This window comes from Trichoplusia ni, chromosome 1 (genome assembly GCF_003590095.1).
Source record: "Trichoplusia ni isolate ovarian cell line Hi5 chromosome 1, tn1, whole genome shotgun sequence".
Lineage (NCBI taxonomy): Eukaryota > Metazoa > Arthropoda > Insecta > Lepidoptera > Noctuidae > Trichoplusia > Trichoplusia ni.
The window spans coordinates 7,463,916-7,487,217 of NC_039478.1; the positions used below are offsets into that span (position 1 = coordinate 7,463,916).

Genomic DNA, 23,302 nt, shown 5'->3' on the forward strand with positions numbered 1-23,302 from the left:
AATAATTAAAAACATTTCGCACATAGTGCTATAATTCAAACCAGCGTGAAAAGCGGTTGCCAGTACGTACAGTGCATAAATTACGTGTACGGCTGTCCGCTGTAATGTAAGGTTAAAGCCAACAGTCTGTGAATACCATGTGTGACGATAAATACGAATACATTTTTGCTTTTTGAATTTCTATCAAAAATGTTTGAATGGTTGGCAGCACGTTAGGTGTACCAATAATGATAATGCCTTTTTAATGGCCATCAGTTAGATTGATAAAACATATTGAACTAGTTTTTTTTAATCAAAATGAGATTCTGATACTAGATTACAATTTTACACGACTTCACGTATGTATTTATTTTATTTCAATTTGTGACGTCATTAAATCAGATGTATATGTATCAACATGGTTAAATCTAGGACTTTTTCTCGAAGCAGAAAAATACGTGTATATTATTATGCTTGTCTTACTTACTATCAAAACAGATTTTCCATTTCCAAACCCAGTTATCTGCCCTATTATTTCGCAATGTCAACATTAATTTCGAATGTCTCACAACCTTACATAGTTTATATTCATAGAATATTAGGTTGAATGGTTGAATAAACCATAGAATATATTAGCAAGTAATTTTCACGAATATAACTTGTGTGTTTATACCGAGCGGTATTAAAAGCATGAGTTATGCGAACACGGGTGCACGGCGGCGCGCGGCGTCGGTAGCAGTCGACTGGAAAAGTGTTCGAGTAAACTTGAGTGTTCATTGCTACAGCAGAACTATAGTATTACATGTGTTACCTCTATAAGTGCTTGAAACTAAGGCTATTTTAGGCTACTGTTAAAACGAAAAAAGGGTTATAACGGGGGCTAATTTTATTTAAAACTTTTCTTAATAAATATTATTTTCTAAAGGAAATGAAATATGTGCACCTTTTTGGGTAGTTTGAATTTCAGGGGGTTTAATGGGGGGTCAAGGCTACATTTTATGTCGGAATTCCCGTGGAAACGGGGACCACCGGCGCTGTAAACTGAAGTCGGCTAGTATTTTTATAATTATGTACTACATATGTATATGAAAGTTTTAATAAATAAATATTTTAACATATTAATGCTTAATGCCAAATTTATATTGTAAGCATACTACCACTAGTTCACGACTTCATTCGCGTGATGAACATATAAGTTAGGAATTTTCCAAATGGGACCATTAGTTCCTGCGATTAGCGGGTACAAATAAACTTTAGCTTTATTAATAACCATCTCAACCGCACCTACCGTGAAAGATTCACTCACTCGGAATTAATATTCAGCATACTAAACATAATGCCCTTAATACTTCATTAACACAATACAAAGGGTGTACGGTGGCGTAAAATTTAGGGTTTTCAGTACTATCGGAGTGAATAATAAAGCGAGTATGGACAATCGTAACTATGTACCATAAACTCTTAATAGCAGAACATATAAACCCACTTTATGACCTTAATTTTGTTTTAGCTGTTGTTGATAGTTAATCGCAATAGGATCATCTGAGTTCATGAGAGCTATGAATATTGTGGAGGTTCACCAACAACCTAATACTTTAATTATGCAAATATGTATGGGCATTTTCGTAGCTGTGTGTGTTTAAAACGTTGATCTACGAAATAATGTGGCTGATTATGTTTCACAATAACAAAGATTAATTAGTGAGATCCGCTAAAACTCTCACAATTTTTGTGAGAGTTTTAGCGGATAACATTAAGTAAATTGAAATACAAACTTTGAAAATACAGTGTCATATGTTTATTTCTAGAAATAATTTAGCAGCACTAAAAATATTTAAATGAAGAATAAGCAAAAAGCAGTCCAATCATAATTAACCATACAAGAACGATGGGCAACTTATGAACATTTCGTACTTACAAAACTCCATTAAAAAACTTATTACAACCGAGTTCTATAGTCTCATATAAACATGATCTTCTTCAACAATTCTGGTTACATAGTATCAAGAACGCCAATATTGTAAATCGTAAAGTACACTAAATAACTGTCACCAAGTCTTCGGCACTTCAAATCTTTCATATACCTAGGTATAGCCCGCATAGGTATATAAAATACAGAGCCACTGAGAAAGTTCATCGCTCCCAGAATACCGGTGAAGTAGCAATATTGTGCTACCATCGCTCATTGAGTGACAAGTACTGGAAGCCCAATTTTACTTTCCAAATATACAGGCGGCATAAGTTGTTTCATATTCGGGGCGTAACGTTTGGATCGCTTGAAGCCTTGCTGGATGATATATAAGTTAGGGTTATCAATTTTATTACAAATAGCAAGAGAAATTTGGTTGTGAGGCATTTGTAGAGTCGCTATATGACACCACTGATAATTATTCGTAATTCCTTCTTCATTTTCTGAACTTTTTGTTGGATCGATCATGAACTAAATTACTTAACATTTCCAATAGAAATAATTTTGTTTTAGAAACAATATAAGTTTTATGAACACTTACAACAGTACAATAAACAGTACATGAAGCTTAACGCCTACATCCTTATTTAAGTTCAATCCTTCACATCAAATGTATAAACACTTTCATGTTTTTTACATACGAAATAAAACCTTACCCTCTTTTGGCGTCGTAATCCAACAACAAAGATAAACGGTACAAATGACGTCATAATGCCGCCTCGCGTTATGCAAATGTCTAAGGATTACAATGTCATTTTCCTCGAGATGGCTTTCTGGTACAACTAGTACATATATACATACACGAAACTTTTCTTTGAAGTTCATAAGGTATGCAATCCACAGTATAAGCTAATTACAAAGCGCGCTATATTAATGTAGAGCATACTTAAAACTTTTTCATAAAGCACTCAGGGCCCCGATTCTACTATTTACAATGCAATTTATAATATGTATGTATAATTGTCCCAGGATTTATTATTTATTTATTTATTGGATTAAATTTGAAATCATTCCTATGCTTTTAAGCATTTTTCCAACACAACAATTGTAAATTCATTGCACTGACCTTGGGTTTACCGTCCCCTAATGTATTTCTAATTATTATGAAGAAAAATGCTTAAGAGGTTACGAAACGTGTCATTTTCATTCATTCATCGGCCATTGTAAATAGCAGAATTGGGGCAAAGGAGTCTTGAAGCCGAATCTACAAGGCGTCTTGTAAACACGCGGTTCATATTTATGAAGGTTATTGAGCGGCTGTAATTCGGCACTTAACTCCATAGTATCACTTACTCGGCCTTTTGGCTTAATAAACATAAATCGGGGTCGTAACTTGCTATATTAGAAATCTAAAGGAGTTACCGCAAAATTGTATCTGATATAAGATATTGTTTGATCAGTCTTTGTAATTCTCGATAACTAGTAACTTTACTTGATTGATTCGTTTGATTATGACTTGAAACTACTAAGAACATATTAACATTAATATTTAAAGGAGTTTTTCGAAAAAAAGTGTGTGATTTTAAAGATCACATCCAACATACTGATTATTTTTATTGTTTTTGAGTTCATGTAAAATTAATTTAGTTGAGTGACAGTTTGTTCCTGCCTGAAATCCGTAAGCGCAACGTAGCATTTGCTACCGAGTTTTACAGCTCAGAAACGACCTTAATTACGACACATTAAATTAAAACCAAGCTTTGCAATTCTAGAGTAATGAAATTGTTATAATCTCTGTCTGTATTTTGCCATCATACTGTATCTATGATGTTTTTTTTTATTTAAAGTCTAGTATTCATTCAAAACATCATTGTAAATGCAGCGATGCTTTGAAAAAGCTTATGCGTCTCACCGATAAACATGCAATTCAATCCTTAATACAAAACTACTCGGCTAGTTTAAAAGGGTTACATAAAAATAAAACATTGCTACGGGACCTAATAAGTTTGTTAAGAAATCCCACCAACCCTGCTGAACTCGCGTTTCTAACTTTTTTACTAACTCCTTTTATGGTAAAGAAAAAGTTTTCGCAAGATGAGCGCTCAGGGAGTAATCCTCACGAAAGAAAAAAGTGTCGACGTACAACGACAGAAGTGTCCCAGTTTTATCATAAAAAGTAATACTTCATCAGACAGTTGACAGGCGAAATACCAGTTGTTCTCGGCGCTAATCGTTCCTCATTCCACTTAGGACTACGTCTTGCAGACCGCAATGCGTCCACAAATCATAGAAACTATTAAGGTTATCGAGGCGAGCATTTGAATGAAGCATGGTGGGCTATGGAAAAAGCTTAGCTAACATTGGCATGCGTGACGTCGCCACGGCGCCGTCCTGCCGTGATGAATGACTTCAATAAATTAACCTTGCGTCCAGATGCCTGCGACGAGACCTGGAGGTACTCTGCATACATTAACTGCGGAGGAGTGTAAACAATTGCTAGCGACCTTCTTATACTTTGAGCGATTTTTGCTTATATATTTTCTCTATTTTGAACCTAAATAAGACATACAAGTCAAGGTATTTTTTTTAATACTGTAACACAATGTAATGTTAGACTTCTGGATCTAAAAAGTTAAATCTTTTAGATAATGAGAAAGTATTCGACACGTATTTTGCCCTTTCGAACGAAATTTGACATTCGACTTGTGACGTAACGATATAGTATTTAAACACAATTGTGATGTCACGCGTAAGTTATATTCACCATGACTTGATAAATTTAGTATGTGACAAGAAAAGACATATCCATTATTATGCATTAAACTAAAAGACGGACACTGAAAAAAAAATAGTCGTCATCCCTATTGCGGAAACTTATACATACACATGTGTAATTACTTAACGATGTTTCTGATCACAACCGGATTCTTACTATTTAACCAGTAAATTAACTTGTTATGTACCGTTAACCAAGAAAATGGAAACGACACTGATAATTATTCCTTTCAACGAATTCCACGGCTGTGGAATATTTAAATAAGCTCTTAAACAATGCTACTGCAATGAGTATTCATAGAAAACGGTGCGAATTAAATTGCTTCTGCATTGACGTTTCACAGTTCTGTAGAGTATTAAATGAAGCGCAGAAGTCAAATAAAATTTATTATTATTATGCCTACTAATATTATAAATGTGAAAGTAACTCCGTCTGTCCGTGTTTTACGCTTTCGCGTCTAAACCACTGAACTGATTTTAATGGAATTTGATACAGACATAGAGTTGACCTTGAGAAAGAACATTGGATAGTTTCTATCCCGGACTTTAGAACAGTTCTCTTGAAAACGCGATATAACCGACATCGACGCGGGCGAAGCCGCGGGCGAAATGCCTAATTTTTTATTGTGATTACCTACATAAAAAAGTACAAAACTGTAATTGGAATTTGTTATAAACCTAACATAAAATCTAAATAGAAAAAATTCGATGAATATGTGCTAGTTAGTCTGACAGTTGTATCCATCACGTTACTATCTACAGAATACAAAATGGAATTCCAAATCATCGCAAATTAGTCAAAAGTAGTGAATACAGTCATGTGTAAAAGGGTCTATTCATTCCACACGAAACTCAGGTTATGAGTTAAGTTTTAATTAAAATCTAGTAGTTGGGCTGAAAAGGGTCTTCGAAATATACCCTGTATTAAATGCAGAGTATAAAGTTTTTCCACGTGTCTTTGGATTTCTGAGTTACTTAAAGTAGAGTATACTGAAGTTGGGACTTGTGAGAGACCGCTCATTGCAATGCTAAACTCTGTGGACCGATTCATGAATACATTTTCGTCAGCTGCAACCAATTCGGCCTGGCCCGATAGTTTGCCAATGTATGCAAGCAATATGCTCAGATTTACCGAAGTCTGGCAGAAACAACAAACTGCAACCTGTATAATATCAAGATAATATTAAATATCAAGACCGAGGTAGTAAATGTTTATGTTAAAAAAATTACATTTTGTCTATTTGGTATTAAAATCAAACGAATGAAGAAAATATAGATGTTTTACGACTGACAAACGGTTTGCTGTAAAGTTTAGTCTTTTTTCTCAATAGATCATTTAGAACTAACACTGTTATAAGAATAATTTAACTTCATTGCATTAAGAAACACGCTACATAGAAAAGTTAAACTAGACTGTCGAGAATAGAGCTTAACTCGCAAGAACCGGATAAGTAACTTCAATCATTTTAATATAAAATTATCGTAGTTCTGAAAGAATAAAGGACAGTTTGAGACTTAAGTACCATATTTCCAGTGTAAAGTACAATGAAAATAATGATGTTAGCTTATGGATACTGGTACTAAGTTCCAAGTTTTCAAGTAGTGTTATTACAATAATTAGAATCTAGGTTATTTCGATAAACTGATACCGTAATTAGAGTCAATATTCCTCGTCTATGATTTCGTATATTGAACACGCGTGTCAGTACATTACATGCCAATTTCCGTGTCGCTAACCCAACGCGCAGCGCTCGTCGCGGGTACGATCACACTCAATTCGCCTCGCGGCACATTGAATGCAAATTATACTTGAACTAACAACCGAAGCCGACACCCCGCCCAGGCACGTACGCCCGCTCCGCCACCATACAATCACATACAAATTTCAAACACGCGTCGTAAAATTAATGCCTCGCCTAATACAACACATAATAGATCAAAAATACAAAACGAAAAATCCGATTGACATCCAACAGAGAATAAGTCACGCGTCAAAGAACTTTTTGAATAATATAACAGCCTCCTTTTCTGCTTCATAAAGTGCTATACGGCAAACAGGTTCTTACGGTTTACATTTTAATCTAAACGGCAAACCCACTGACTCATTCATCACCGTATCTCGCGAGCCGTGTGGAATTCTGCAGATTCACAGAGGTTCCTTTAGGGACGCAAGGGATAAAATGGGATTTACCGAAATTCAACAGCGATCAAAGACCCTGGAAAAGATTGGCTAAAGGATTGCATAATCTAAATACATATTTCTGTTTCCCTCCGAGATGCGTAAAATCTCCGCATATCTTTAAAGAAGAATAAAGCATTGCCACATTATTATATTTCAAATACAAAACAAGAAACATATCGTTAGAGTATAATAATTAAATTGCTTTTCTTTCTTTTACAGATATGTCGGAGCCTGCCGTATCGCCTGATAAAAATACGAACAAAACTTACTAAACCAAAAAGTATGCCAAAAGGCTAAAACCGTTCTACAATGTCGAGTATCTGATATAGAATCATTAACTGAACTGCTCCGTGAAGTATGCAAAAGTTAATAACTTGTAGTGTTTTGGTGTGGAAGTGAGATCACTAAGCGTGGTGGGTGTGATACAGGGTGTTATTACATGGTGTAGTCGGGCATGCGAACGGCTTGAATAAAGCGGATGTGAGGGATGCGGGGGCGCGGCGTGTGACAGCGCGCGGGCAGCTAGCGGCGCGGGCGGATGCGGCGAGCCAGCGTGTACAGCGTGAGCGAGGGGCTGGAGCGGTGCGCCTGTGCTAGGTACACGATACTACTGCTAAATATACTTAATGTCTTATTATTTATAAGATTAAAAAAAACCCCTCTCCAAAAAATGGAGACAAATAAGTGCAAAATGTAACGAAAATGTTAGTCATGAGAGTTGTCAAATTAATGTTGTTCTACGTAAATATGAACTCACCTATAGAATTATAGATATAGAATTTGTACCTGTATTACACTATGAATCTGTAATATCTGAAGCAAAAGCATCAAATCCGAAGTAGTTGGTCGTAACCTTAAAATATATTAATAAGGATACATTTATACGTCTCCAAAACTGTAACAAGCTCAATATAAATAAATACGCTTATTATCCACATTCCCTAGAAGTCTTAAACTGCCACTTGTTGGACTCGAGTCGAGCGAGAGTAGTGTACACTCCTGAAACCATTTCGGTCACTGATATACGGTTAAAGTCTTCTTCCTTGTTGAAACTTTAATTTTAGAGAAACGATAACAAACTATTGCACACATTTCTATGCATCAAATTGACTAATCAGCACATAACTACATTAGCTTCAAAACTACTACTATAAACATCCACACTCAATGGGACAATTGTAAAATTATTATTGAGGTTGTATGTCATTTTAGGAGTGTAATAAACTAGTGAAGGTACTCCAGTGCTATGTGGCTTGGCTTTTATTAAGCGATAGAACGGCACGTATAAGGTTTTATCTCGACTGCTCATTGGAAAGCTGCTGCGGTCGCTGTTATCCGTATCTTAATTGTCTAGCTATCCGGCCGAACGCTCTAATTATCCGGCACGAACGTGTTTTAAAATTATTTAACGTTTAACGTCACCTCGGGAACGATTCATTAAAATAATAGGTATCAGTGTCTAAGACACCAAGAAATAGGAGACCATCAGCATTTTGGTAAAAAATTTCTGGTTTCGATATTTTAAAATTAAGTCCATTTCTCAACGACGAAATAGAGAATAATGTTTTTGAAACATCCAATGCTAGAAAACGCTTAATTTTATGTCCAAAATCATGCCAAAAGGAAGAAATGAAAATAAACAAACATAAATCGACTATCAGATATGATATGACGGGCGCATTATTCATATTTTGCTTCATACCGAATAATGTTAGCGTAAATTTCTGAAAATATTGTTATCGATAAACTGGGCGTACATCTGCCAGTTGCGACCGTAGAGATGTGAGGAAAATTTCAAAGTTTACCCGTTCCCGTACGTGAGTGGCCAACCCTATTACAGACTCTTGTCTGTGGTTCTGCTCGCATGAAACTTTTGAAATCTCCAGCTCTTACTTTCGATAATCTTACCACACGTACATATATAGTGTGAGGAGGCCATTTGTGACTTAATAGGCCTATTGTACACGTGATTGTTTGACTAGTCTGCAATTTACTTCGGGTTAATATGCATATGGATTGTAGAGTTAGGATTGTAGTACCTTGACATGACTTTAAATGGTTGTTGTAGAATAACTAACTATTCAAAAGTCAAAAGTCACCCCTAGGTGTGCAAATCAGTGTTGTTATGGTGCCTCATTAAAAATAAATGAATTACTTATTCAAGCATTTAATACTAACTTTTAATGTCAATTTCTGACTTACCTGTTGCACACATTCCTTACCTGACATTTAAGCATTCCTATTGTCTGTGTAGGGTTATTTACATTGCTATAACTCATATAGGGTGCGTTATCCGGGTACAGCAGTGACGTCAGCGTATCGGTGCTAGAACACAGAATCGCGGCAAAGCTTGCTTGACATTTATACGTTTGTCCGATGATTTGTGTGTTTATTTGTGACACAAGGCGCCTAACGCGGCGCTATCAGTTTGAATTTGTACAGTGTTTGATTTCTGCTGTTAACAGTCGTTACACAGAGTAGGTATTGTAAATTCTGAAGAGAGATAATTAGCCTATGCTGAAGTAAATCGTGCAATTGGAAGGTGATTTTCGTGGCATTTTCCTAGGGGTAATTTAAATGGTATGTTGTGCTACCCTCATCATCTGTGACGGATTGATTCTATGAAAATGCAATGTCAGCTGTGTGTGCATGACGTCAACAGTTTCAACCATCAAAAAATTCATGACTTAAAATTATGGTTTAAACTCACAAAGGACTAAGCATTGTCCCCTAACTCCTTACTAACACAATGGCTAGCATCGATACGATTTCGCTTCTCTAAATACCAATGAGATATCTAAATAGTATCAATTGGGACGGACGTACATACACAAGTTCCTGTTAATAGTCAATCAGTCTGTTAATGATCCGATATAGTGCTGTTAATGCATTTGTTGATTACTCTAGGAGATGATGTCCAATGAGATTTGATGTCTCATTCAGATAACTTTGATGGCATAAAACATTGTTTAGCTTGTAGGGTTCTTCGTGTCCTAGTCTTATTTTAAACTACTCTGCTGAAGAAAACTTGCTCCTAATATTTGGAATTTTTAGGTTAGTGTTTCGTCATCATCATCATCCACAGCCTTTATTATCCCACAGCTGGGCATAGGCCTCCCCTTTCTCGAGCAAATTTCTTGTTAGGATAGTGTTTACTTTCTTTTAAATACGAAAGAAGTTCTAATAACACAATGAACAAGCTAATGTTTGTGTTGTTTGTGCAGGTAGCGAGGGCGCGGGCGCGGGTGCGGCTGCGGGTACCATGGCCGGCTGATGGAGCCGGGCTGGTGGTCGCCATCGCCGTCGGCCTCGCCGCCGCCGCCGCCCCGCGCCCCGCCGCCGCGCTGCCGCTGCCGACACCCCTATTCAACTAGCTATACCTGCTTGCCGCATTATGGTTAGTATTTACAAATTATGTGTATGATCCCCCTTTGATAGGCCGTTTTTTGCACACAACGCCATCTAGTCTCTAACTTGGCAAAGGTTGTGTTATGTGCAATCGATAAATCGATCAATGTGCTGATATTTTGCTGTGAAGATATTTTGATAGTATTCCGATCAAATCCTCGACTAACATTTTTAATTCTATAATGTAAAGATCAGCTAAAAACAGCACACTTTCACCTCAGGACTAGTTGAGTTGGATGTTTATAAATATATGAATAATGTTTAAATAAACTGAAACAACCGTAAATCCTTTATCCATCAAGATACAATTTAATCCAAACGGCAAATAAATATTGTGACAGTTTACATACAAAAATGGAGCTGGAATTTATTTCACAACAACGGCCAAGAGAATTTTATTCCTTAACGAATGTATGGTTCCCTCGCCGGATGTGAAGCACTTAGTCGCTCGGCTGCCTCGATGTGATCCTTACATTTAGGAGATCCTTTTCAAGTTGTTTTGTCTCCAAAAGATTTATGTTGAATAAAAATATTGCGAAATCGTCAAAGAGTTCCCCAGTACCTACTTGGAGAGTAATCAGTTTTGCTGATTCTGAGCACACAATCTAAGCTTTGGCCAATGGTAATTGGTAAACTTTTGTCTACCAATCATGAAATCTTTTGTTTGTTGGTCTTGTTAATTCGTCGGAAAATAGTAAACAAACAAAATACAATTTGTTGTTTCTGACGGTAACTCAAAGTAACGAATGGGTTTGTGATTGTAGAATAAAAGACGAAACGACGTCGAATATTTCTCAGTACATAGAATTTTATGATTACTTCGTTCTATTTAGTATTTATATACAAAAACAGGGAGGATCGCTATTTATACATGAACAATGATTCAGTCTTGGACTGTATTGTGAGTCGTAAAACGTAAACGAGTCCGTACAAAAAGTATCAGCGTAATAAAATGTTTATGTTAAGTATTACGAGTAGGTTAACAATAGTATACATTCTCCTTTACTAACCTCCGGCAATTTGTATCGGCTTCACCTAAACTCAAATTGTTGAGAACTCAATAACGCTGATATAGAATTATGTGAAACTACGGATATTGCTACCATTTGTTGCATTGTGCTGTTCGTATAACCTTTTCTCGCACTTTTCACTTCTTGGACTTTTGTTATGAAGCTTATAAAAGGAATAGGAAAAAACATAATACTCAGCTAACGGCTTTAAAGTGATGTCAAAGAAAACTTTGCAGGTTTCGAATTTTTACCATTTGTTTATTGATTTCTGTGAAATATTTTCGTTGTTCAATGGTCATTTGTGTGTAGATGGTTGGCCAGACGGTGAGGAAGAGTCGTCAGGTGGAGCTCTGCGCGAGCGCGAGTTGCGGTCTCTGCACCGCACCGTGCCTGCGCTGCGACGTCGCGAGCTTGACACGCGAGCTATCAAGCATCACTTTTATCCCGAGGGCGGCTGGGGGTGGGTATACATAGATGGCAAAGATTCATTAACATCATCGTTGTTGCCGCTATAGAAATACTAAGAGTAAAGACCGAGGTTAAGTTACGTTGTCACGATCTGATGGGTGACCGATTTTGTTTTTCTAAGTCCTGTTTGTAAGGAACCCACAGTACCCTGAATCTAACTTGTGGATATGTGACTCGGCTAGACGAGCAAGTGTATCTTTGCACCAGCGTCAGTCACTTGCGAGGACGTAGATGTACAAACAGGTGAAGACAGAAACAAAACTGAAATAGGTGAAACAGTTAAATATAAGATGGCAAACCGCTCATCACAATTTAACTTAAGTATATATATTTGTCAAAAAAAGGTTTTGTTGTCTCGTGACTGTAATGTTATTTGTCAAAAAAAAAATCGCTACTGATTTGCTACTTCGCCATAAAGAAACCTGAAACAGCTCAATATTTGTAATATGACAGTATATAGACGTATTCAAACCTGATCCCCACGGTAAACTCATTGACATCGTATCGGCCGAACTACTTAGAAGTACTAACACACGTGATACACTTTCAAGCACCTTCCATTAGCTGAAGTTACACCAATTAACGGTCAAACTACGAACTGTCGGGTGTGTTGATAAGTAAATTTCAGGAACTTGTAATCATGTTTCTAGCTGGTCATGATTGAGTTACAATACTGATAAACTTTGAAATCTGGATTAGGTTGGAAAAACTTCCTTTGCGTGAGAAATATTCGGGCTTACATTGGATGATTATTTTCAAGACTTTTTACAAGACACCTTGAAATATATAACACGACGTTGATATTATGGTAGGCACTGTGACTTATATTTTCATCGGATCATAATTTGCTGGTTTTGAATAAACAATCAGGTAGCTACTGCATACAAGGCAGTAGATAAAACTGCGAAATTCGAACACATAAAATGTATTTTTATAATAACTATCGTGAGACTGAATTATTATTAAATGATGTAACGGTTTACTCACGCGTATTTATCGGGGTAGCCCGATTAGTTTCGGACCCAGACGCGGCGGGATCGCGAGTCGAACTGACTCGCGATCCCGCCGCGTCTGCTCATGATTAAGGACTCCGGTTGGGTCCGAAACTAGTCGGGCTACCCCGATAAATACGCGTGAGTAAACCGTTACATCATTTAACATAAAATGGACCAGAAAGTATATTTCCCTCTAACCGATTTTTCTCGTCTTTGTTTTTTAAAGAACACGGTCCGAAAAAAGACGACGTGGAAAAGCCACTCGCTTTCGTATGTCCAGAATGGCCCTTTTTAGTGAAATTCGAGATTAAGTGAAGAGAGTAAATAAATAAATGGTATGGTTTTATCAGTTCCCTTATAAATTGCTTTATAAAGATCAATATTTCTTATTGAATTTAGGTGAAGCTAAATAAGTTTAGAAGTTTTCTGACTCTTTTATAATTGAGTAATGACATTAACCTACGACATTTTTGTTTTTAAAACAACATTACGTTGCTTTATTTTAACTTTAGCAAAAAAAGAAAACGTGTTAAACATGTAGACCAAAGCTTGAAGAGATGTGGATCACTAGATACAACACGACTTGTCAAAAACGAGCTCCAGATAAATGCTCGAATAAGTATTGCGCCACATGAACACGAATCTGGAATTTCCCTCGCGGTTTAAACGTGACATCTCGTATGAATATGAAGACATATAATATCATCATCAGTGCAACAACTTTATTCCAACTAAAAGAAAAATGCGAACAGAAAGTACAGTCAGCAGGGAATTCGCTGATCTGATACCGACGTTATGTGACAACCTCATTGAGAGACGATAAACGAATTTATGTTTCGGATATTGACTGCGCGCCGACGCTATTAATGTACGATTCTGCGGATGACAGTACCAGTTAATAATTCCTGTTAAAACCATTGGTTAAAATAACGTTTTTCGTCGAATTAAGAATTAATGACCGTAAACATGGTGATTTTAAGAAATCCAATTTTCGGTTCAGCTCTTTAAAGGGGACCGACTCATGAATAAAATCTTTTGCATTTCTGACGGATTTATCAAACGAGACACATCCCGGAATAAGGGCATGACAAAAAATGATCTCATATAACGAAATTTAATGCTAAGCTTTTGAGACAACTGCGTAGAAGAATCTTGCTGCCCTGTCTTCTAATAAATGTGAAGTGATTTAATAGGGAAATTATGTAATAAGATAGAACGTGTTAAAATTAGCGACTGGCACCTACACTAAAACCTTATTAGCTTAGAATAGACGTGTAAATTAAGCCTGTTCATAATATATGTAAAGTAACCTGGACTAAATTAGAGTCTTAGGAGTCTACCGATCCTTAAGGTAACGAGTGTATTAATAATTCACACTACTAATTACTGGTATCTACGTAAGCCTTAAAATACGGATTACTGCGTAAACTTCGTCGTGAATAACCGAAGATTCGCCGAGAATTATGCTGTGGCGAAATAATCGGAGCAATTTAATTACGCTGCGGGCTTTGCATGTGTCGTGTCATGGATTTGTGATACGCTGGAATTAAGACGTGATTTACATGCACGACGTTGCAATCCCGTTCCATCAGCATTAAATTAGACTGCCCTAGTATTCATAACACTACGCAAAAATGTTATTTGTTTGCGGATGAACCAGTGGTTGAAGAATGTTAACATTTGGGGTAATGGGCAAAAAAGTGCTCCAATTTTTTACACACCTGTACATAAGAGCATTTTTATGACGAGTATTTAAGGTTTTCCTTCTTTTGTAGATGGATCGTGTGTGGAGCTGCTTTCCTGGCTCATCTCCTGTCCACCGGTCTGCAGCTAGCCTACGGAGCGCTACACGTCTATGCTCTCAGACACCTCGGACCTTCTGCTGATCACGCCGGTATGTATACTCTGTTTTGAGATACGTTCTCACAAAAATGTTAAAGAGTTATTCCATTTTTGCTACAAGATTCAAAATAAATATGTAGCAAGCAAAAGTGTTTTCTTTTCAGATATTGACGTCCCATTAAATTCAATTACGATTGTGTTTGTGTTGAGTATTATTATTAGGCATGAGAAATAATAAATAAAGTGGGACAAGGAAACGACAATAGCTCTTATATGTCATAACTGAATGTAAGATTGAGGAAGAAAATAATTTTGAATGCGTAGCCGAGGCCGACGAGGGACTGAAAGTAGAAAAGTAATCTATCAACGGCAACCCTCCGGATATAATACTTAAATAAACAGACAACGACGAAAAAAATATTTACGGCGCAAAATGAAAGCCTAACAGCGTTACATCTAAAATAAACGACTTTACCTTGACAAGTTTTAATTACTATCATTTTGTAAACTTCCAATTTAATAAAGAGGCTCATCTGCCAACTTGTTAAAACTTTGTACGCGCTGTTAGCATTCATCATATTTTTCGTGATGTCTGTGTTTAGTCGTAATTTACGTTCACAAAGCTATGGGATCATGTTTTGACAACTACATTATGATTGGTTATTAAGTAAATTAAGTTTCCGAGTCGCCGGCATTTGCGGACCTAGCTGATTTATTGAATTAATTTTCCAAGATTCACGACTGGGGCTGAATATTAAGAGGTAGAAGTAATTTCGGTTATGAGCGCGGTCTTTGTAGTCAGTGGTGAGGGAGGAGCGGCCGAACATAATTCTGTCAGGCTCGCCGTTTGCACCGCTTTCAAACTGGAATTTATCGACGTTAACGAGTTAAGGTAAACTTGGTGAACTGACAAGACACATACATAGAACCATTCTCATGCATGCGCTAGCTCTAAATCACAAAAAGGAAATTGGTATATTTCATGGAGCTCTGTGAATAATCTCTGATGTTTCTACTTAACAATATTAAAACGGTATAAGCAGCAACATGAAACCAAATGCTAGTTTGATAACCTTAACATCCTAAAAGCTAATCTAATTACAGCCGCAGACGCTTACTTCGGCCAACAGTGCAAAGTTTCCCACAAGGCAACGATAATGCTTACGACAATATTTATAACGGGTAGCGGACATTCGCCGGGGGTAATTGTGTTAAGTGAAACTCGTGGAACGATGGCTGTGTTCCCAAAATTACCACTGTCTCACATTCACGCTAATGTATTTTACGCCTTCAGAACTATCTTGGACGTCCCAATTAACGAGGCTGAAGGAAGAATTTATCGGTTTGCACATCGAACATGACATTATGCGGGAGACACAATGGAACAATTGTGAGAAACCGTGATGTAGATATGATAACGTAATGACAATGCTAGGACAAACTGATTGCACAGAAAAAGGAATTAATTATATTGCTGTGACTGTTTCTAATCTCAACTTAATATTTCGTTTCTATTAAGTTACCTGGTACATTATGTTTATGTTTCTAATATGGTTTTTGCTTGTAATTATGATTCACACGACCCTTTCAAACTGCACGTACGCTATTCGAAATTTGTGGTTCATTCACGCACTGAATCGGTCACAACAAGGCTTGAAACAACATGAATATCATCTGTTTACTATTCGTACGCTACGATATATGTCGTTTGTTATCTAACAGTAATAATCAAAATGTTATCGTTTATGTAGTCTAAAGTAAACATTATTTCTCTCTACAATAGGGTCTTACAGCTTCGATTCTACTGTAGTCATCTATGTTGCGATGGAAGTCCGACTTTAATATAATTGGTTCATGCCTGACTAGAGTGCCTGACTCACAAATGGGAAAACATTTCACTCTTATAAAGATAAAATAAACTAAAGTCTTCATTGAAATTTTATGACAAAAGACCTGTAAAGCCGGAAAATTTAATAAGACAACACCTTAATTAAAGAAGGGAAACATTCTTAAATGTTACATGAAATAAATAAAGAAAATGTTTGTTTTTCGACATAAATTGAAATGAAGGACTTTATTATTTAACTATTAATGACGTCTATCAAATATAGCTAAGTATATAAAATTCCCAGTGACTGAAAACGATTACATCTTTAATTTCGTATTCAAGTAAATGGTTGTCTCCGCAATTTGCTCCGATTAATACTCCCAGGGGAACCACGGAGCAATTCTCCGAAGCCGATAATTCTCTTAATGAAAAGTGATTTACGTAAAATCACTTTACATTAGAAGAATTTTATTTGTTCAGTGATCAAATCGTCCTGAGTAGTTCACAACAAGCAAAGAGGATTTCAAATCTGAGTTCCTAAACTCTATCTCACTTGAACAAATTACGAAGCCAAAACTTTTTGATTCAACACTTCATGTATGTCTTGTTATACAAGTGTAAATAGAACATGTTATATGTGGGATTAATCTATTGCTGTTTGTTAAAGTTGACGGCTCCTCTCACACAAACTTTAAATTCAACAAATTTTGGCTTGTAACACAATCCCTCGTCAGAGCTGAAAAGCTTTCTGAACATTATGAAAGGTCCACGAAACATGTAAATAGATACAGGTTTTACATTTTTCCTGTGCATTTCCGTATACTTCGTAGCACGTAGGATATGTTTTGAATATTAATAAACAAAACATGATGGCATATGTCACGGAATGAGTATAAAGTTGACAATGTTATTAATCTATTTGAAATATTTAAAGAAAGAGAAAAAGAAAGAATTTATTTCAGCCAAGTTTTCGTTTCACATTATTCTCAAAAATTGACGATCTGAAAAATAGCTATCGAAAAAATAGTACTTTGACATCACTTTCCTTCAAAATGCCTGTACTAAGTTCGAGAATTGAATTTGACTATCCGAATTCGCATTTATCGTTTTTCAACATTCACGATTAAGTTCTTTGTACAGTGTGGGCGGGAGCGATATGTGTCGGGGTGTCGCGTGCCGCGGGTGCCTTGGTAGCCGGGCGCAGGCGTTCGCCGCGACTCGTGGCTCTGCTCGGCGGACTGTTGCTGCCTCTCGCCTGCCTCTTCACGTCATTCGCAACGCAACTCCATCAGACCTTACTTAGTTACGGTAAGATTAACTTTACAATTTGTATTTAACGCTATATTTTATTTACTGGCTTACAATATTGTTCCTTCATCTGATTAGCTAAAAGGGGCGTTTTAAAGTTGAAATGTGTACCGTTGACTTTTGTACCGTATTTTTTCTTGACTGCGTGGATAAATGACGTAAGGGTATGCCAGCGTTTCTTGTTGTGGGTTCGGTCTGAATAATTGTGTTTATTGTTTGATGTTGCTGATCTGATTTCAATGTTCGGGGAATCTCCGCAATGCAATAACATATTATTTTCTAGCGAAACCTTTCATATTTTGCGGACCTATTTATTTTCTGGCTATATTCAATTTCTATTCAGTGGTAGTAAATATCCTGTTTTATCTGCAAGTACATAGTAAAGGTTAGTCAGGTTCGCGATAAACACGTGTTTAGTTCAATATGTTATCCTTTTCACACAGGGCCGGCAACCTTTGGGATTATTGAATAAAGCACGCTTGTTAACTTTGCTTACTATTCACTGTTACTACCGAGATATCATTAAGGAATATATTAAAACAGATTTAGTATAGGAAATTGTAGCAGAGTAAGAAATATAGATTAAAACATTTTCCTGTTTAAATATGTATGTAGAAGCAAGTTGAGATGATACGATTTACTTTTGACGTAAACCTAAAAAAATATAAGATGAATTCAACAGAGTTCGTATTGATATTCCGGTATTGCTGACCTTGACCTCAACATTTTCTGTCTGAAGATAAAACACGACCTTTCTTTTCTATTCAATCTGTACGGTCCGAGGCTCGTCTTGTAGAACAGACATGTCCATACGAGGTAATGGACGACCTGTGTTCACGCGAAAATGTTGAACGAAATCCGGTCCGACTGCTGTTACGAAGAGCCCTTATCAGTCCTTGATTTTATTTTACTGATATATTACGGCTACAAAGGGAGGCTGACCCCGAAGGTCATATGGAGCTGTTACTATGGCTCATGTCTTGTTATTATGGACTATAGCTGTCGTCAAATTATACTTTGGCTTACATTTGAGCTACCTCTGTGATGACATTGCTATTTGCTGTGATCTTGATAAAGATCGAATCAGATATTTTTTCCTATTCTTTGTTCATCTGATTATGAGAGTCGAAAATACTTCGTCAGGAAATCTGCTTTTTTTCAATAATGCAACAAATCTATGTTATATTAACTGTTCTATTGGTTTATTTTTTTCTTGGTTTTAGTAGCGTAGGAAAATATTTTAAATTTTTGTACTTCGAATCGTTATGACCTCCTTTTTAACATCTTTTTTTCAACTAGTTTACACAATTAGAGAGTACTATCTTCATAATACTGGTTTCTTAGGTGTGGTCCTGGGTGTGGGGTGTGGCTTGGTCCGCGAGGCGGCCGGCCTGGTCCTCGGTGCGTACTTCAGGAGACGGAGACAGTTCGTCGAGCTGGTGGCGCACGCCGGTGGTGGAGTCGGGATCGCACTGTTTAGTGTCGCTTATAAGGAAGCCGTAGGGTATGTCTTTATAAAGAACTACACTGTTCTTTCCGTATAAATGTGGTCAAGTCGATCATATAATTTGGAACCTAGAAAAATTGATGTCAAAATTTTCAACACGCTTTTTATTTTCAACTCCGTCTAGTAGTTTAATATAGTACACTAAAAAATGCAAAAAAATTGTAAATGGATATAAGATAAGATACAAGCAAAACAAAAGTAAAAACATATGAGTTTTTTACCCTACCTAACTTTATACGTTCTTATTTAAAAAGTTGTCTATTCATTTGTTGTTTTTCTATAGGAAACTAGGTTGGCGTTTGGGTTTACAAGCTGTGACCGGCGTGTTAGTTTTAGCGTTTTTTCTCAGCGGCGTGTACAGAAGCGCTTCTCTTTATCACCCACAACGCCGCGCTATCCTACACCTCAAGAATCAACGGCGAAAGGTAGGATCATTATTCACAAAGCTTTGTCTTTTCGGTTTTCTGAAAAGGTATTTAATTTGATTTGATGCGACATCTTTTCAAACTATTAACTACTATGATAAGTTGATCAAATATTTACAAACAACTTTTAAGCAATGACTCACCAGCCAAGCGGTATTTTTTTTATTATTATTTAATAAGAACAATCTTTTTTCAAATAATCACTTACATGAAGGACTAAAGCTTATGTTATTTTATAATTTACTAGCTGACCCAGCAAACGTTGTTTTGTCGATTTTTTTTAATGCCACATTATAAAACAATAAAAACAAACAATTTGGTCCAAAAACTAAAAATATATATTTTATTGTGAGCAACCCTTATCACTTAGGGGTATGAAAAATAGATGTTGTTCTATTCTCAGACCTACCCAATATGTATACAAAATTTCATAAAAATCGGTGGAACCGTTTCGGAGGAGTACGGTAACTAACATCGTGACACGGGAATTTTATATATTAGATATGTATGTATAGCTTTTATTATCTTTACGAATTTGTCTTGTTTTAGAATCTTTAAAAATGTAATATGTTTGTTGCAGGTCAAAGAAAAAAAGATACTAAAGAGATCTCCGTTTATCGATTTAAGTCCACTTCGCTCTCGACCAGCCAAAGTTCTGTTATTGGCTGCCGGATTAGCAGCTTTTGGACTTTACACTCCCGTCTTTTTTCTGGTAAGTTTAATTAGGTTTTTTATTAAGTTTCTATCTCATTAAGTACTTACGGGTATTGGTCTTTCGATATTTTTTAATCTATATACAGACTAATAGAAAAATATGGAAGTGATATACTTACATTGTATTCTGTGTTGTTCCATATTTATTCTTGCCATCCATCGGCTCAATCTAAAACATACATTATTGCGGTTAGAGAAGCGAGAAGGCGCATCATCCCACTCGTTCACACCCACAATAATCTTACTTTTGAAGCTCTCTTGAGGTATCAAAACTTATTTACTTATAACATCTTCTGTTGCAAAGGCTTTACAAGGTTTCGAAGAAGGCCTAGAGGAGAGTGCTCTGGTGTTGCTGCAGACGTTTCTGGGGTTCGCTGCGGTGCTCGGTTGTGCCGGCTTTGGGCTCGTGCTGGTGCGACCGTCAGCGCAGTGCCTCGTCTCCAAGCAATACCTTTGTCAAACGGCTATGCTGGGCATAGGTAAACAGATTTAGCTTCATGGTTATAAAATGGAGAAAATTAAGTTCAGAGATGAAATTGCGAGTATATTTTCAGGTATATCGATGCTTGCTCTGAGCAGCGTGGAAGGTTATCACGGCTACGTGCTCTTCGCGTGGATGTACGGACTTTGTTTGGGAGGATTTTTGTATTCAATAAAGATGCTTACGATGGAACGTGTCCGAGGCCGACATTTTACAAAAGTTTGGGGTAAGGTCAACATAATAAATTATTTTGCTAGCTTGAAGTCTTATGTTTTATTAATATAAATTTAATTCATTTGTTTTTCTCACTAGGATTTGTACAAGGAGCAGAAGCTATTCCTGTCATGGTAGGAGTACCAGTGACGGGATATATCAATCAGCAAGTGCCAAGAGCAGGGTTCTATTTCTCGACGGCAGCCACTCTGGCCGGTGCTTTACTTTTATTCTTCGTTGGGTTCTCTAAGAGAGAACCGGAGCCTCCGCCGCCGGCGCCCGCGCCGACGCTGGTGGAGGCGTGTCCGTGTGTGTCGCCGCCGCCGCGCTGCGAGCCGGCGTGGTGCGCCTGCAGCGCCGGCGGGGCCACGGCCTATTGCGCCTGGCCGGGCCCGGCGTGCGGCTCCCGGCTGCCCAAGTCCCTGTCGTACGCGGCGCCGCTGGACCGCGCGTGCTGCTCGGCGGCGCACTGCCCGGACTGCTACCGGCGCGCGCCGCCGCTGCGCCCGTCGCGCAGCGTGCCGGAGGGCCTGGCCACCCGCGGCGCCATGTGGAGCCGCGGCGGCTCGTGCCGGCCCACCTGCCGCCGCCGCGAGCACCACCTCATAGAACAAATCACCACCTCCGTATGATACTAACTCCGCGACAATAGTGCGCGATTATATCATAAGATAACTTTTATTTAGAGACTATGAAGGAATTGTGTAAATAAATAATTGTTTACGTAGAGAATGACCTATCTAATTATTAAAGTGATTCTGCAGTGATAGATTAATCAATGAAGCAATAAAATGGAATCAAAGAACAATACCTGAAAAACTTACCTCAACGAACAATACTGATATTTTCCTTTTACCTATCATTCATGCCGCAAACAACTGAAACATTATTTATTATTTGGCATGCGCAAATAGCTATAGAACCGATGGCTAACAACGGGCTGTAACCATATTTGCTTGTTATCGAACGATTCAAACATACCAATCAGGAGAGTAGCAAGTTAATTGTAAAATAAAATATAGCTCATTTTTCCTACTTCTTAAAGTACTCGTGGGACCTTTGTCGTAGTCAAATATTCATATTTTATAATGTAGACCACCACTTTTGAATCATAAATCTTCAATCTTTGTGTCATGTTTACCTCTTGTCTGAAACTATATTAAATAATTATATTTATTGTTTTGTCATACTAACTGAGAAGTAAAATATAGTACCTTGAAGAGTATAAATAACATTGATGTTATATTTATGAATTAATAAAAATAGTCTGTTTGTTGAAAACAAAGTCAATTTTAGCGATCACATTACTGGTTTAAGGAGATGAGTTAGATAGTTTCGTTCTATTACTGTTACGAGTATTGTTTAGATGTAACTAATTATATTTTGACGTTACGAGATTTGTTGTTTTTGTACCAAAGTGTGATTTACAGTTTTGGTAATAAATAAAGAATTAAGAGTTTTAGCATATTTACCTTTTTCATTTAAAATTCCGTCTTCTCATCATATTCTAATAAGTGTAAAAGTTCTAGTAAGTCATATTTAGTAACAACATTAAAATTATACCAATACAGAAGTAAAATTTTAGAAACAATAAATCACTATTGAAGGGTTTCGGGGTCATTACTTGTGAAAAAATATTATAATTCTGTAAATTATAAAAAAAATCTTGCAATACTAAACTAGAACAGGGCAATGATCTTGTTACATGCTACTTACGGCAATGTGATTCGAAATACAGTTCGTTAAATATATTAACAATTGGTTCAGTTTACGTCTAGTATATATAGTAGTAGTCAGTTTACGACTAGACTGTACTTGACTGAACAGGATTACGTAACTGAGGTGAGCATTGATACAATTTCACAGTCCGTTTATACACGCGCCCTTTAGGGATTCCCTGTTAGATGTACCGGAATTCCCATAGAAAGCTTAGAAGCCGAAATACGAAAAAACTTACTCGTAGAAAATGATACTATTTCTACCGGCTATCTTACGTAACTAAAGTTATCGTTTTTGTAAAGAATTTTCGAAAATCTCTACTTTGTCAAACTGATTGGCAGGTATTGCTCTTAAAACATAGACCTCGGGGAATTTAACCTTCCTTCCTTTCAAACTTTATAAAACCTGAATACAAACACATGGCATAAAAAATCAATAATGAGCGAGGAACACCTCGAATCATTGCTTTTTTCCCCTTTTTACTGAATTTACAATCCTTATGTCATTGCGTCATGAGCACAGACCACTGTTGATAGATA

General features: G+C 36.9%; 1 protein-coding gene across 1 annotated transcript in view; it reads left to right on the forward strand.

Annotated features, from left to right (window-relative positions):
* The window catches only part of LOC113492638 (monocarboxylate transporter 4-like), a 53,643-nt gene extending 31,132 nt beyond the window's left edge, over positions 1-22,511 (forward strand). Inside the window, exons 2-12 of the mRNA XM_026870216.1 lie at positions 7,065-7,442; positions 10,070-10,242; positions 11,573-11,723; positions 14,502-14,620; positions 17,537-17,704; positions 19,049-19,208; positions 19,495-19,636; positions 20,217-20,348; positions 20,655-20,829; positions 20,905-21,057; positions 21,144-22,511. Of these exons, the coding sequence (XP_026726017.1) occupies positions 10,119-10,242; positions 11,573-11,723; positions 14,502-14,620; positions 17,537-17,704; positions 19,049-19,208; positions 19,495-19,636; positions 20,217-20,348; positions 20,655-20,829; positions 20,905-21,057; positions 21,144-21,676 (1,857 nt within the window). The 5' untranslated portion in view covers positions 7,065-7,442; positions 10,070-10,118 and the 3' untranslated portion in view covers positions 21,677-22,511. The remainder of the gene's footprint in view (positions 1-7,064; positions 7,443-10,069; positions 10,243-11,572; positions 11,724-14,501; positions 14,621-17,536; positions 17,705-19,048; positions 19,209-19,494; positions 19,637-20,216; positions 20,349-20,654; positions 20,830-20,904; positions 21,058-21,143) is intronic.
* The last annotated feature ends 791 nt before the right edge of the window (positions 22,512-23,302 follow it).